The 17,079-nt window shown below is 40.5% G+C and overlaps 1 protein-coding gene and 1 pseudogene across 1 annotated transcript; both read right to left on the bottom strand.

Annotated features, from left to right (window-relative positions):
* Positions 1-1,979: 1,979 nt before the first annotated feature.
* LOC105060407 (nitrate reductase [NADH] 1-like) lies at positions 1,980-3,443 on the bottom strand (annotated as a pseudogene).
* An 8,739-nt stretch (positions 3,444-12,182) lies between these two features.
* On the bottom strand, positions 12,183-14,699 carry LOC105060344 (rust resistance kinase Lr10). The gene is made up of 3 exons (XM_010944007.4): positions 13,799-14,699; positions 13,554-13,580; positions 12,183-13,438 (listed from the first exon to the last, which is right to left on the bottom strand). Exons 1-3 carry the CDS (start codon positions 14,541-14,543, stop codon positions 12,285-12,287), a joined length of 1,926 nt encoding a protein of 641 aa, XP_010942309.1. The 5' UTR covers positions 14,544-14,699; the 3' UTR covers positions 12,183-12,284.
* Between the last annotated feature and the right edge of the window lie 2,380 nt (positions 14,700-17,079).

Consider the following 17,079-nt stretch of genomic DNA (forward strand, 5'->3'; position numbering starts at 1 on the left):
AAGAATGGGGATGCGGGCGCGTAGTAAAAAAAATTCGATCGGGAATGGAGGGAATTTTAGGGCTCTATATTAGCAACGGCTAAAGCTACTTCGCTAAAGCCATTATTAATAACTAATTTATATTAAGAAAATAAATATTTAAAATTTAAGAGTTATAGTGATGGCTTTGCCGTTGCTAATAAACAAAAGTACCATCGCTATTAGATGTTCCATCCTTTAACAATGATTTTCTTCTCGATCGTAATTTCTAGTCGATAAATATCCCTATTGGTGGTGGCTGTCTGCCATCGCTAATAGTCATCGCTACTAACATGTATTCTTGTAGTGCATGACTCAGCACTCTTTATCTGCAGAGTTGATAGAGGCATCATTCTTTTTCTATTTTACGTTGATGATATGATCATTACTGGAAATGATATTGCTGGTATTTTTAATCTCAAAGTATATCTCAATCAGCAATTTGAAATGAAAGATTTGGGCCCTTTCAATTATTTTCTTGATCTTGAGGTCTCTTCTATCTCTAATAGATATGATCTATCTTAGGCCAAGTATGCTTCAGACTTACTTTCTCGATCTGGCCTAACAACCAATAAGACTGCCTCGACTCCTCTTGAATCTAATGCACCTCTCATTCCTATGGATTGCACACTACTTGATGATCCGACACTTTATCATCCATTGGTTGGGAGCTTAATTTATCTTATAGTTACTCTACTTGATATTGCCTATATATGCGGTTCATTTGGTTAGTCAATTTATCACTACTCCTCGATCCACCCATTTTACTACTATTCTCCACATTTTACACTATGTAAAGGGTACTCTATTTCATGGTCTTCATTTTTCTTCGAGTTCTAATCTTGAGTTGATTGATTATTGTGATGCTGATTAGACTAGTGATCCTATTGATTGTTGTTCCTTTACTGGCTATTGTTTCTTTCTTGATGATTCCCTAATTTTTTGGTGTAGCAAGAAACAAACTGTTATAGCTCGATCCAGTACAGAGATAAAATATCGAGCCCTTGCTGATGCCACTTTTGAACTCCTTTGGCTATGCTGGTTACTTGAAGATATGAGTGTTCTTATTCTTCTGCCATGACTCTCTATTGTAATAATAGGAGTGTAATTCAGATTGTTCATAATGATGTCTTCCATGAGAGAACCAAACATATTGAAAATAATTATCACTTTGTTCATCGACATCTTGTTCATGGCATAGTTCGACTCATATCTATTCGCTCCATTGATCAAACTGCCGACATCTTCATCAAATCTCATCTTCCTGGTAGGTTCAATGATCTTATGTCCAAACTCAAGTTGATGTCGACTCCACCACTTTGAGTTTGAGGGAGAGTATTAGCATAATATCCCAGCAAATTTGGAATGTTAGTATAATATCTAAGCAAGTTTGGAATGCTAGCATGATATCTCAGCAAGTTTGGAATGCTAGAATAATATCTCATCAAATTTGGAATGCTAGTATGATATCCCATGATATCTTAGTAAGTTTGGAATGCTAGCATGATATCTCAGCAAATTTAGAATATTAGAATAATTTCCCAATAAATTTGAAATACTAGGCTAGGAATCAGTCAACACAATAATTTTAGAGATTTTGACAATATTATCTCTTACTTATATCTATATCTATATATATATATAAATATATCATCAGTACAAGAATAATATATGACACATTCTTTGCTCTCAATTTTCCTTTATAGTTAACACTTTTGAAAAAAGTGATAGCTTTTTTCTATTGAAATATCTTGTGTTTTGTTTGTGTGATGTTGTGCACTTGCTAATTTTCTAACCTCCAAAAGTACAAGGGATACTACATAATCAGCACAGAGATAACGTGGATGAAGAGTTAGCACCCCCAAAGTGCTAGTAGGAAAGTTGCTATGAGATATGAGCACAAGTGGCAAGCATCCAGATAAAACATAGCATATACCTTTCCTGTGATTGTTGATGAGAAACTAGTTAGTTCCACCATCGGCACAAGACCACATTGTATGCCACCAGGTAATGAAATACACATAACTAGCCCAGCTAACTAGAGCTTCAACCATGTTTGTGACTTGAAAGCCAATCACCCCAACAAGCGAATAGATAGTCTCTTCAGACCCTGCGAATACAATGAGACACATAACAAATATTAAAACTTCAACCTGCAACACAAGACTCGAAAAGTTAGTAAGAAACTACCATTTTTCCACATTGTTCTTTGGATAAATTACAAAAACCCCTAAGATTAGGTCGCAATTATAAATACACCTAATAATTTCTAAAAACTACATTTATACCTTTTACATTTTATTCAATGATACAGTCTAATCCATGCCGTTAAACAGTCTGTTAATGTTAACTTGGATCTAGTTACCATATTATAATAAATTTTTGAAATGACTAAAATAACCTTGAACAAAGGATTAGAAAAAAGCGAGATCCCACTTCCTCCCCTTCTCCTCCTCTCCTGCCCCAACTTCTCTTCCCCTTCTCCTCCGCTGTCACCCACTGCCGCCACTGTTTCCACTCCCATCTCCACCCTCCCGCCCAAACCCCGCAAGCGCCGTCGGTGCCTCCTCTTATCGGTGTGATCCTTGTCCCATCAACGATCATTGTGAGCCTTCTCACAAATCTTGGCTTGCCGATGATTAGGAAGTTTCCTCATCTAGAGTACTCAATATGGCCCACGGGTCCCTTGACATCAAGGATGGAGCCCATAGAAAGCGATTCCAAGTGCTGCGACATAAGCCCGCCATTGGAGAACTTGGGGTTCTCACCCTTGAAGTAGATCTTGATGAGGAGTTCGAAATGGCTGACCTCAACCACGGGGCTAGTTGGGGTGTAAGGCCACATGCAGAGCTTTCCCTCAATGGTGGTATGCAGAAATATGTGCTTCTCGATGGGGAGGTCTAGAACTTGGTTGCTGGAGGGGAGTGCGAAGTAGAACAGGTGAACATCACACGATATGATGGTCTTAGATGTAAGCCTACAAGGTATCTTTTCTGATGGATTGGTTAGAGCTTCAATGGGATTTCTTAAGGCCTCGTCGATGGTCGCGAGGTTGGAGAGACTGAAACCACCATGAACGGAGTTATCAGAGTAGTTGGTGATGATCAGCTCATCGATGCAATAAGTATCGATCATGACCTTGGCCTTGTCGGAATGGATGGCATCGAACTCCTCCATGCAGTCGGTGCTTGCATTGATGAGGATGCTGTTCACACCACCAGGGTGATCTTTGATGAAGCCGATGCAATCGTAGGCATGGCCATGGCCAACGATCCAAGTAGAGTCCTGAAATGAGTGTTTGTGGACTTTCAACATAGTATACCATTTCTCGGAGGTGTTCATGAATGGGGTGGAGATGCTCTTCTTGAGGGATTGTCCACCCTCAGTGGTCTCGAGGTGCTTCTGTCAGGCCATCCACCCACCTGATTGATTCTCAGGTTGGGTTGGGTGCTCAAACATGAGGAAACATTCATTGCTCTCAAAAAATCATGCCTTTCGCTCCTCCTTAAGCTCGTTGAGCTGTTCTGCCAGCTCTTCCTCTTCCTTCACCTCCCTTGCTAGCTGCTATTCTCGATTCCTCCATGATGGACGATGGAGGTGATCTTGGCAGAGAGGAGTTGGAGCTGGTTGCCAGTGAGGGGGGTGCGGCGATTCACATAGTCGGAGAGAAAATAAGATCTTAGGAAAATGAGAGACCAAATATTGTGCCAACACTTCCTTCTCCATTCACGACTTCATTAGTTGTTCACCGTGGAGATGTTTGGAGGGAATGAAGCAACAAATATCCAAAAAAGTCTGAATCAAGCAACAGATTCCCAAAAAAATCCTCTTTGACAATTCAGCATGATCTTCCTCTAGAAAATTCAAGGGAAAAGAATGTTGATTGGTTGTTTCATGGCAGTAAACATGCACATCCTTCTTACACTCAGGCTTCAGCAAAGGGTACTAAGGTTTCAGAGTATCATGATAATCAACATGGATTAGATCATAAGCATGAAAAGTCTAGTGCTAAGGCCCCGGCACGTTGCTACGTACAAAGACTTTGAGAAAGGATTTTATAGATTTTCTACTAGAGGAATTCAGTATAGTGTCAACGCAACAACCCCTCTGATGCAGGCTTATATGAACCAGAAGAAGCAAAAGTTGACGTGCTGGTTCAGCCACATACAATGTTAATATTGATAGCAAAAAAAATCGACTTTAGTACCAACCTGCAGCAATGACATAGAATGCACTTCACCAGATAAAAGTATTGAAGAACATGCAGTTTTCTCCATTGCAGCCGATTCGGGAACAACTCAAATCATTCCGGTTGCAATAAGGTTTCCAAGCATAAAGGTCCCAACTCTTGAAGCTTCTAATAATATTCGCTTATCAAAAAATTCATGCAATAGTAGCAAAGCAAAACCTGAAGATGACAACAAGCATCAGACAATTAAAATGGTAGAGATGGAACATATGATAATCAAGATAGCTGAGATACTTCTATCTATATTTTTAGAGAGTTCAACCAATCCTTTGGATCAGGTAGCTAGCAATGGACAGCTAGAAATTGAGTCCAAAGAAGGTAGTGATTGGCCTGGCCAGGGAAATGAGAGACTTCAGGGTTATTATATTGCATTGAAAGACATCAACAAAAAATGAGAGACCTTAGTAAAAAATGGTCTTGGCCAGTTCTTTAATTTTGTCAAGAGAAAGTGTTGAGATCAGAAAAATAACATCAAGAAGTATTGCCGGGAGATGGATAGAGAAGGAAGTCTTTACGTCAGAGAAGCATTATTTAAAAGATCAAAAAAAAAAGAGAGACCTCAAGGGCATTTTTGTCTTTTTATATTATGTAAACGGTTTGAGTAATATTGTTAATTTACGTAGGTGTAAATATAGGTTTTACAAACTACTGGTATAAATGTAATAAACGAAAATCTCAAGGGGATTTTTGTAATTTACCCTTGTTTTTTTCATTTTCTTTTTTTCCCTCTTTCTTTCTTCTCTCTTCTTGTTCTTTTTCCATTTTATCCACCTTTTCTGTCTATTTACAAAAATGAGTTTTGTTGATAAAACAATAACAACTAGGAGTGAGTGATGCTAGCCATAAGTATTTCCTAGTATGGACCTTAAACCATACACGTTAATATGAAACATATCGACCTTGTGATGTGTTATTGCATGCCCCTGTTTAAATGGGCAAACATAACACCTAAGCAATGTGTTAACAAACAGGGGCTGATGACCTGAAAGAGAGCATCCTGCCACATATACTAACGCTGAGACTAAAAGCATTGAAACAGTTTACTGCAATAGGCTAAACTATAGAGTGCAATCAACAATTTTGAGATCTTCAGCAAGTGTAATATGCACTCAGGATAATGAACATAACTAACCTAATACCAAAGAATCCACTGGTCAGTCTGAAAACTTGAATAGATAGAACAATAATAGTTTTTAATCATGATGAACATTAGATGGGATTTCAAACATGTAACCTGCGTGAAGCCACAGAAGAAGTTAAAAACAACATTCCTTTTTCCTATAGTCCTTTTTCTAATTTCTTTATTCTTGTGCACCTTCTCTTTTCCATTCCTTTTTTCTTGTTTTTCATTTTTCATTTTTTCCCTTATTTTCCAAACTTTTTTTTTATCATAATTTCTTTGTTTTTCTTCATTTTTTTGCCGTCTAGATATTTCATTTTCCTTCAGCATGTATGTGTAAAATATCAAAGTGAACACATAAAAGGTACAAATGCAATGATGAACTTGAGGTGCTTCAAGTAAGTCAAACCAGCAGACAAAGCGGCCACTAACATTAAAAAAGATCAGAAGTGCGTCATGTGTCAGCTTTGTCGAAAGATCCAGCAGGAAATACTGAAAGACTAGTACCCTACAAGTCAATCACATGGATGATGCGATGAGATTTTTCTTTGTTATCTTCTTGCTCATGTACATGATATTATTTATTTATGAATAATATGAGGTATTGTGTTTCATTAGATGTTGTATCTTACTATTTCATTTATAACTTAGTTAAGATTATGATGAATCCCATATATTAGGACAATGATTTTAGGACCCTGATGAGATCATGTCAGTGAGATCTGAAATCTTTATAGCCTCAGTCTAAAATATTTTATCATAGAATCATTGAATTAAAAATTGATGATACTGATAAGACTGATACATTTTATATATACTCGATAGAGAGGATGATTGATGTTGCAATCACTTATGTAGGAAAATTAATATAAGAGTACTTATTAGAGATAAGTTCACTTGAACTAATTTGCAGGGAGAACATCTAATGGAGCTTTGCCAACATGTCAAAAGATGGTTTTCCAATGAGAGTGGAGCAAGCGATCCTCAAACCTGAGACCACCATGGTATCTTGTGTATATAGATCCATATTTTGGTTCATCCCCTAACATGACTTTCTGAGATATGTGTGAGATATTTTGGATATAGTGAAGTGTGCATGGAGGTTGTGAGTGGTCAACAAGGAATCAATTACTCTTTTTGAGAGGAGAGAATATTCTATATGGTCTTATAAGATGATGACTCAGGAAGTCCCTAGCTAGAGTAAGATGAATATTAGAAAGAGCTTTTAATATTTCATCAATTGAATTATCATCATCAAATTGAGATACATATAGATAGATATTTGGACTTGACATAATTCTGTGCCTATGGCTTATTTGAAATATTGGTTACTTGAAGGATTGAATTACATGACAACTCACCACGGAAGGATATTTTAGTATTCTACTAAAATTCTACATTTTTTGGGTAGTCATGATATATTGCTAGATGTCAATATTGACTTATAGGTTATTATGAATTAAAAATTTAATTCAACAATTAAATAAGAAAAGTTTTTATTAATTATAATGCATGGGCTTAACATATCTTGGACTTAATTAGATTAGATTGACACAAATCTGGGCCTACTGCTGGTTAGATGTGGAATCCAATGGATCACATACAAAAAAAAATTGATCATAAACTTATGATTAAACTTTAGAAGATCTAATTGGATTTGGTTGAAATCTTAGTTTGGGCCATACATATGCTAGCACATGTAAAATTTTTATAATCCCTTAAGGAGTTTGATTAATTAAAGGTATTAATTAAAGGTTGATTAAGTCAAAGATTGATTAATCAAAGATTTGATTTTGTCAAAGATTGACACAATCAAATCCTTATAGCACATGGACTCCTAATTAACTTTGATTATGTCAAAGCCTAAACCTAAAAGGAGTGCCTCCATTCCTCTTCCTATTTAAGAGGAGCTAGCGCCCTTCTCGTGAAATCATCACAAACCTCATGCTCCCTTGCTTCAACGTGGAACCAAACCCCAGCCACTACTCCTTTTATGCACCCCCTCTCTCATGCTGCACCTCACGCAGAAAGAGGCTTCACGTCTCTCTTCTTTTGGCGCACAAGAGGCTTCACACCTCTCATCTCGCATCCAAAAGTTGGACGTCCAAGAATAGGAAGCCAAGAATTGTTCATGCCAAGGGAAGGAAAGAAAGTCATGAAATGTACTTGACAAGAAAGAGGAAAGAAATGATTGGGTGTCCTGGATTTCCTTAAGAAGAGAATCAAAAAAAGCCTGAGGGAGAGTCCTAAATTTGTTAATGTCTGAATCACCATTGGAGAGTGCACACTTGGGTATCTTATGGATATAAACTAAAAAACTTGAAAGGTATATTTCTTCTCTTTCCCTCTGGATTGTGCTTAATACATTTGATTGTAATCATTAAGGTGACTTCAGATTTTGAGATTTGGATCAAAGGGGTTTTAACTATTAAATACAGACACCACCATTAGGAATTTGAAACCCAGAAAACATAAAACTAGCTTTGAAAAAACTATATAGAAAACTGAACACCATATCCAACAGCTTGGATAAGTGAAGCGCACTTAGGAACTAAAATGGTCCGATTATTCCAAACAAAATTCCCTTATAAAGCTCTATTTGCCGCATAATCAGCTACTTGATTTGCTTCACGAAGCTTGTGCGATGCATAAAATGAATTGACTGTTCTCTTCCATAACCACAAATCTTGCAAAAAAAAAAAAAAAAAAGGTGATCATGTAAATGGTTAGAGGTTTGAGATATCCAAGATATCACAACGGTGGAGTCTCCTTCTAGCCACAAATAAGGGAGGTATAAATCTTGAATAGCAGTCCGGACCCTAAGGCATGCTACAATTAACTCAGCCATTGGCACAGCAGTACATGGTAACCTTTCACCACCAGCCTGGATCATAACCCCTTGTGAATCCCAAATAACATGTGGCAGTAGCTTTTGTCGTCCATTATCGAAGCATCAAAGTTAACCTTTATTTCTCCAATGGAAGGAGGTAATCATGACACATATTGTGATTAACGATAGCACCGGTCTCGATGTGGGGTTTGATTTACCTATAAAATAGAAAACCTGGTATCATTGCCAAATAATAAAGCTCTACGAATAACATGAAACAGGTTAGGAATTTTATGATTAAAGATTCTATCATTTCTAGCATTCCAAAGCAGCCAAGCGACATATGCCAGGAATGGTTTCTATCACTAATAGACCAACCTTTCTCTTATAAATACCACTCAATTCCTTTGCTAGCAGAGCTTTTGCGTGCTTACCATAGATAATCTGCTTCTTGATTAATTTTCTCAAAGACATGATTCTAATAGAAATTAGACAAAGTAGAAAGCAGATTCTCCATTTTTCTTAAAGCTAGATGCTGAGAACTCCCATTGCCATTAATCCATGTCACCACAATCTTTGAATCTTCTTCTAAGATGATTCTATCATTCTAAAACATAAATATAGCAGCTTGGAGACCATATTAGGCGGTCATTAATTCAACCATAGCAACTAAGTTTGTGATGATTGGAAAGGATGCATCATATAGAACCCACCACGTATAGTTGTGAATAGCAAATCCGATACCAACAACAATGGGCCACCAGAACTGTCAAAATTTACTTTGACATAATCTAGTTCTTGGGCTTTCGAGTTTGAGTGGAGCAGATTGCATCAAAATTCGTGGCTAGAACTCAATAGTTTAGACTCCCCATTCTCTTTAGAAGAAATCAAGGAAGCGGTGTTGGGTCTCCATGAGGACAAGAGTCCAGGGCCGGATGAGTCGCCCATGAGTTTCTTCCATCAATTTTGGGAGGTCGTTTGCGGTGATCTCTTGGCTTTTTTTAAGATAATCGCATGAAAATAATGTGAACTTGGATTGACTCAACTATGCCATTATTTACTTGATCCCCAAAAAAGAGGTTGTGAAATCTCAGGAGACTTCTGGTCCATCGGTTTGATCCATAGCTGCATCAAATTGTTCACTAAGGTGTTGGCGAACAAGTTACAGTCCCTCACATGTAAGCTGGTTTATTCGGTCTAAACTGCATATATCAATGGCAGATCTATACTTGATAATGTTCTTTGTGCAAACTGGATTATCTTTCGCTCTAGGAGGTTTAATGCGCTGGGGGTTTTTTGTAAGCTAGATTTCTATAAAGCCTTCAATATTAGAATTGATCCCCATTTTCTCCTTGAATTACTTGTGCCTAGAGGCTTCCCTTAGAGATGGATTGCTTGAATCGAAAACTTGCTTTCCTCTTGCAAGGTGGCTGTAAATGTCAATGGAGAGTTAGAAAATTGGATGTTGTACAAGCGAGGCCTTCCTCTTCATTTTTGTGGTGGATCTTTTTGTGCAGGATGTTGGGCTGTGCTACCTCAACAAAGATTCTTGAAGGATTGGGGAACTTTGGATATATGGTTGTCATGTCCCCGACTGAGATCTGAAGCTGAGGATCATAGCAACTGCCGCATATTCATGGATAACTCTCTCCACAAATATGCAAGACATTCCAAAAACGATATCAATGTATCAAAGTGGAATTCATAATAAATTAAGTCTAAAATTTAACTAACCAAAATCAACTTTAATTTTCTAAAAAATTAATAATCAATTTTAATCATCACATAATAAATTTTTATTTGTTCTATTAGACAATGCTCTATATGGGCTTATGATGGTGGAATCTAGACTTTTATATGTACATTGATTTTTGTTCTCCAATCATCTATTTTACAGTAGGTTAATATTTCAATATTCATATTTTTTATATCACAAAGTTCTTATTGTGTGCGATCTAATCCATGACTCACATAATCTAACCCCCTCTATGATTTATGACGTGATCCCAAGGTTGATAAAATTATGCATGCAAACTTTCATATATTTAGGTTGTAGTACTACGCCCAGTTTGACCAATATTTGCTCACCATAAAGAAGTTTACTTAGAGGTTCCTTTCTCAAAACTTATTAGCTCTAGTGCCTTTTTATCTTAAACAGAGCTAATAATTGACCCAAATGGCTCACATTTAATTTTCCTAGAACAAAGAACTCCGTATTGCTTGTTTTCCCTCAAAGATATCTATTATGACCTCCCAATCTATACACGCATTGTCAACTAGATTCAGTTCTTTATTTCTACCTCTGGGAGATGTAAGTCTTGGTATCTTAATTATTGGGATGCCTTCCAAATGTTCCCTCTAGAATAATCTAAATAAGAAAATTCATTCTGGTTTCTTGTATGATTGAGCATAGCAGAATAAAGCATAACTATCAGAACAAGTGACATGTCCTGGAACAATGCTATAACAACCCAGTATTGATTGCCAACCATGCTTCGTCATATTAATAACTGCATTAGTTCTCTAAGGTGAACAGACTCCGACTCATGGCCTATATAGATTTGAGAACATTGCAACACAGCCCATTTGGGGTGACACAGATTTATCATGAAATTTGTTTGTGGTATTTATAATTGAATTTGAATAGATTTTGATCTTTAACGTGACGAAAACATCAGAGCTTAAACTAGCTAGAGAGTTTATGAGGTTCCATCCAAGCGTGTGTTTAGTCTCAATTAACTATGCGCAGGATATATCTTGGATATTTACAAAGAACCTAAATAATTTTATTAAGCTAGTTTTTCTAAATGAAATCCTGGATTGTTACGAATATGAAAAGACAAACATAAATTTGTAGCTATGATCTATGTGGGAACCGGAAGCAAAAAAATAATTAAGCATGAACATGATGCTTTTTGATAATATTTTTAGGCAAAACAGGTGCCAAATCTATGATATAAGAGAAGAATGAAGCTTATCTATTTTGATAGACTGACAGAGAAATTCTTTGTGCATGGCAGCCAGTGTAGAACCATGCGCCACCTGCGGTAATTGGTTCCTATGTGGGGCCGAGGAAAATTTTTTTTTTTTCATGCATTGTACTTCATCTCCGTGCATGAATCAATCATTGCGGGTGGTGCACGTGTTCCTGCACCATCCGCGGTGCTTAAAGAATTTCTCTAGACTGATAACATTATTAATGAGACTTAAAGACTGTTTACTTGTCAGGCCCACAAGCGTATTCTTGCAGAGAATCTTAGAAATAATTAGACATGGACTTGGTTCTCTCGAGTGTGGTGGAAGGGAAAGGAACACATGGATAGAAAGTTCAGTAGCGGAACAAAACAAAAGTTTCCAATTGGAAAATTCCACGATAATAAGCTGGCGTGATGGAAAGTTTGAATCCCCAATACACTGTCATGGGCCACGTAATGCTCAACCTTGGGACCTCTTTGACGGTATCAAAGAAATTTTTCTATCCACTCTGATAGTTTTGCTTATGACGGTCCTACAACTCCAGGTTTTATCCGGGAGTATTTTAGCTCCCAACGGTTAAATTATATATTATATTGAAACTAAGTTGATTTATGGTCATGATCAACCGTGTAAAGGAAATAGCAGCAAGAGTTCCTGAACAAAAAGACGTCTCCTTGGGATAATTTTACTTGAAGAAAATCACCTGATTCCAATCTTTGGTTTCACTAACATGAGCTGTTGAACATCTAACTATGGCTCTTCCCACGCAAAAATGTTGCAGTAGATTAAATTTTTATTATTGGAGTTCTAGGGCGAAATTACTTTGCAATGACCCTCGATCAAATCCAGGCATCCTAACCACTGTTGTAAAAGTTAGCGTATCAATCATTGAACCTCGTAAGAGCATCGGTACTAAACTATCACCACAATAATAATAAAGATAATCTATGCCTGTAATGGAGGCCTCAAACCTTGAATTACACCATCAATCCCACAATTGTGTACTTATTATTGATCACACCGATACATAAACACAAGCATGCTTTTGACAATTACACTTGCATCACTTCTTGACAAAAGTAACAGCAACACTAACAAGCATCAACTCCTTGCTCAGAGTATATTTCAGGGATAGTTGTTAAATTGGTGTTAACACGCCTATCAGAGAAAGCTACATGATCAGCACTTGGTGGACCTGCAGAAGTGAAAGGATTAGGAGGCATTACCAAGTTCTCCATGCTTCCCCCTAACATCTGCACAACACTTTCCATTGAAGGGCGATCCACTGGGTACCATTGTATGCACCAAAGTGCTACAATAGCCAGCTTTCTTGCAATAATCGCATCTCTCTCTTCAATAATGTGGAGCCCAAGCTCCTTCTGAGACAAACGATTGTAGATCCATTCTGGGAAGTACACTTGACTGGTGTTTTCCACAGTAGCATCCATGTTCTTCCTCCCACCGACAGTTTCCAGCAATAGCATTCCAAAACTATAGACATCTGATTTGTATGAAACATTTCCAAAGTTCCTAGAGCATACTTCTGGTGCAATGTAACCTGCAGTCCCTCTGGCAGCTGTCATTGACACTATGCTTTGTTCTTTTGAACACAACTTTGCAAGCCCAAAATCTGAAATCTTTGGACAAAAATTATGGTCTAATAAAATATTATGGGGCTTAATATCAAAATGGAGGATACGTTGGTCACATCCCTGATGAAGATATTCAATTCCTCTAGCTATGCCAATGGCAATATTATGAAGCTTGTCCCAGCCCAGCAATGTACTTCTACCATCAACTGAGAAAATGAACTTTGCCAGTGATTCATTCGACATGAATTCATAGATAAGAGCTCGTTTGAATCCGTCGGCACAGAATCCTAGAAGACGCACGACATTGACATGGTGAATCCTACCAATAGTGCCTACTTCATTTACAAAATCTTCACCGTTACTGCCCATAGATCTTACGAGTATCTTTACAGCGATGGGTACTCCATTAGGAAGAAATCCTTTGAACACACTGCCATAACCACCCTCACCTAATTTAGTTTTGAATTGATTGGTCATCTTCTTGATATCAGCATACGAATATCTCAAAGGTTTAAGAGCTTTATAATCTTCCAAGAACTTTTCAACCTGTAGTTGATTCTCCTTTTCCTTCTTTCTTTTTAGCAACCAAGAGTGGCCTACCTTAATTGTGGCTGCCGTTGTCACTAAAAGAACAAAGATGCCCAGGCTTGCACCTGCACGTATGTAAAAAGGCATCAGAATTCATTGTGAGCACTAGTGCAGCATCCATAATTTCAGTCATAAAGGGTAAAGATATCAGGTCCCTGTAGATATATTAGGTGGCCTCACCTATAATCCAACGCTTCTTGCATCCACCTGCATAGAGATGATAGTAGAAGATCAGCAACATTGCTATCAAGTTCAAAGCAGACTGGTCAAAGATAAATCGAGAATTTTGCAGTTTAGAAAATTTTGAAGTGCGAGAACTTTGCATAACAAGATGACTTTTTTTAGGACACTATCCCTGGAACGATGGAAATGAAGAAACAAAATTGGGGATACCAACTAGAATAACTAATAGGTGAAGTACAGACCTCCATGGTGATCTGGTAGAAGATTGCACTGAGGCTGGTATGAACACATAATGTCATGACTACTGGAATTATCGGGTCGACAAGTCCCTCCACCAGTTTCACAGTCAGCACAATCAGGACTCTCCCACTTCAGAGTTGGAACATATTCATCATATTTGGATGTATAATTATTTAGATAAGAAATATATGGCCATATCACTTGAATGGTCTTCATTGACATGCATGATTTTGGTATCTCAATCAAGGTAAAAGATGATGGCACGGCGAAGATGTAATCATCAGATTCACGTAGGCAGTAAATTTCATAATAATATACGGTGAAATGGTATCTGCTGTCGGTTGTTCTAATTGAATTTGCTGTTGAACAGTTGAGGAATGTATAATTCCTAGGCTTGTATTCCATGCCATAATTGAAGAAGCTGAAAGGCGAGTTGGAAACATTAAGGTTCAAGACGATGGATGCAGGGCAGAATTTTGAGACAAGACCGAGCATCTGGCCGGCATAATCGATGAATGCTACAGGAAATTCTCCAGATGATGGAAGCTTGATCACGGTGTTATTACCCCGGCAAGCCAGCTCGAATCCTGGATAGCCATAGTGCTCTGGGTCTTTGCTTCTCCGAAATGGGAATCTGATTTCGGGGCCGTCCAGACTGCATCTGGAAGATGGACAATCATCTTTGCTAGCTCCAATATCCAAAAAGATGAAGAAGAGAATAGTACAGAGCGCACCTAACCTAACCATCCTTCACACATGCAAAGATTAATTGCAACAGTAGCAAGTTGTGATCTCCTTACAATCATAAAAATGACTCTGAATCAGGCCTTCCATGGTCCTTGGTCTTTCTGCGTCCTAAGGCGCCACAATTTAAAATAACCTGTACCCATGTGGTGAACACAGTATCATGTGCATCCTAGGGCATTTCCATGTATGGACAAAGTGTTCTATTCATTCAATTCATTGCTGCTGAATGGTCAAGATAAGAACGAAGACCAGTTAGGTTACGAGGTCAAGGTCGTTCCAATTAATCATGAAAAAGATTGCTTTTTACGCGCAAGGAGATGGAACAAAATAGTGACCATGCAATTTTTAATTCCACAAGAAATTTCTAGCTGAGGTTCCATCGTTGCTTTCTGCCAGACAAAATCTATCCGGCGAGTCAGCTAATAATACATCCTATTGCGGCCAATCGTCTCGTCGTCTGATCGCCGGGAAGCGTGCACGTGCACCTGCAAAAACGAAAAGTCCACTGACCGGAGTCGGCTCCGGCGGAGACCCTCCGACGGTCAAGTCAGAGAGGTGACTGGGCAACAGTGAAATATAGACGGAGAGCTCGATCGAGAGAGAGAGAGGGAGAGAGGAGCGAGCCTGCGTTTTTGGGAGAGACGGAGCGGGTCGATCCCCTTGCACTGTTGCCTTCCCCCGTTTATATAGTGGAGCATGGTATGGCACCGTCATTAATGGCGCGAACAAGTGAGGAACTGTCAACTCACTGTAGACTGTCAGAGTTGCCGCGAAAATGTCACGTCGCCGTGCGGCTGTCAAATCACCAGGGTTGACAATGCCCTCGACGGGACAATGCCCCTAGGTAGCCGTGCCGCATGTTGCTGTCAGAACTGGCAAGGTCTGGCGGCTGTACGGCAATCGGAGGAGTCGGCCGACCCTAGGTCGGTGGCCAGCTGAGTGGCATCGGGCACCTCCGTTGGTCGGCGAGCCTTTCGTGAGTCGGCCATCGGACCTCTGGGTTCAATCGGTCGGGGCAAGGTGCGCCCGACGTATCTTCAGTCGGTCGTGAGCCGATAATTAGCCGGTGATGGCATCCGTCAGTCGATCGCCCCGACCGACGATCGGTCGGTCTGCCGGCCAGTCGGAGTCGTCCGTCGGAGTCGGTTGGGCCGCCAGTCGGTCGGGCCGCCAGTCGGTCGGGCCGTCAGTCGGTCGGGCTAGTCGGTCGGTGGGTATTCCCCAACAGTTGCCCCCCTCCACTCCTAAGTCGGGTGGTGAGCTGGCCGATGCTTTCATTCGGGCAGCAATCCCGGACGACTGGGAGTGGATTTGTCGCATGCGTAGATCCGACCGTACCGCCGGCTGATCCGATGTCACACGCCTTATAAATGCCAAGCGATCCGGACGTCTAGTCGGTGTCAGAAGCCACGTCGGCGTCAGGTGTCAGACGTCGCGTCTTGTCGTCGTCAGATGTTGCGTCGGTGTCAGAAGATCGGGCGCCGGTCGATACGGCGTCAGACGGTCGGATATTCGGCGCCGATCGCGGAAGTGTGGGCCGCTGTCAGGCATCCCATCGGGAATGCGAATCGGCGCGGGCGCATAAATGCGAAGCCGCGCCCCGCACGCCGCGTGTCGAGGTGGTTGGCCGGCGCCCCCTCCGGCATTTAATGTGGGCGGTGCGGCCGTCCCGGGATGGGGCACGCCGAATACTCCGCCAACCGGCGAGCGCCACGCGTCGTGCATCTGCTGGTCTTCGGTCGGTGCGGAAGCATCTCGGCCGTCGGTCGGCCCTATATATATAGGACCTCCCGGACCCATGACCCACATTTGCCATTTCGCTGGAGAAACTCTGTCCGGGCGATTTCTCAGTCGTCGCGGGCAGAGCTTCCTTGTTTCCGGAGAGATTCATCTGGTTCGTGGTCCCATCTTCTTCTTCTTCCTCTTCTTCTTCCTCTTCTTCTCTTTCTTCTTCATTCGGTTCCGGTACAATGACCAGGAATCCGACTCAGGGAGCTCGGTCGGGGAACCCGACCGAAGACTCCCGATCGGCTCCGGAAGATGAGGCCTCCTCGCTTTCGGGGCCGAATGTCGATCGGCTTCGGGAGCATTATCGCATCCCGGAGCAGTTTCGGCTCTCCGCTCCAGGGGCCGGCGGTCGGGTTAACAGCCCTCCGCCCGGCAATCTGGCGCTGTATGTCGAAGACCTTCGCGCGGGTCTTCGGCTTTCAATTTCGGAGTTTGTCCGGAATTTATTAGATTATTACGGACTCTGTCCGGCGCAACTGGCGCCGAACTCTGTCCGTCTCATCATCTCCTTCGCGCTGTTGTGTCAGCTCTTGCCGACCAACCCTCGCGTTTCACTCTTCCGGGCATTCTTTGTGCTCCGACCCCACCCTAAAGCCCGAGGGTGGTGGCTCTTCAACCCCCGGAAGGGTCTTGCCTTCATCACCGGTCTTCCATCATCCATTCATGGGTGGAAGAACCAATTCTTTTTTGTTTCTTCCTCATCTCCTTGGGGCTTTCCTTGCTGCTGGGGTGTGCCCCGAACCGAGGC

This window comes from Elaeis guineensis, chromosome 1 (genome assembly GCF_000442705.2).
Source record: "Elaeis guineensis isolate ETL-2024a chromosome 1, EG11, whole genome shotgun sequence".
Classification (NCBI taxonomy): domain Eukaryota; kingdom Viridiplantae; phylum Streptophyta; class Magnoliopsida; order Arecales; family Arecaceae; genus Elaeis; species Elaeis guineensis.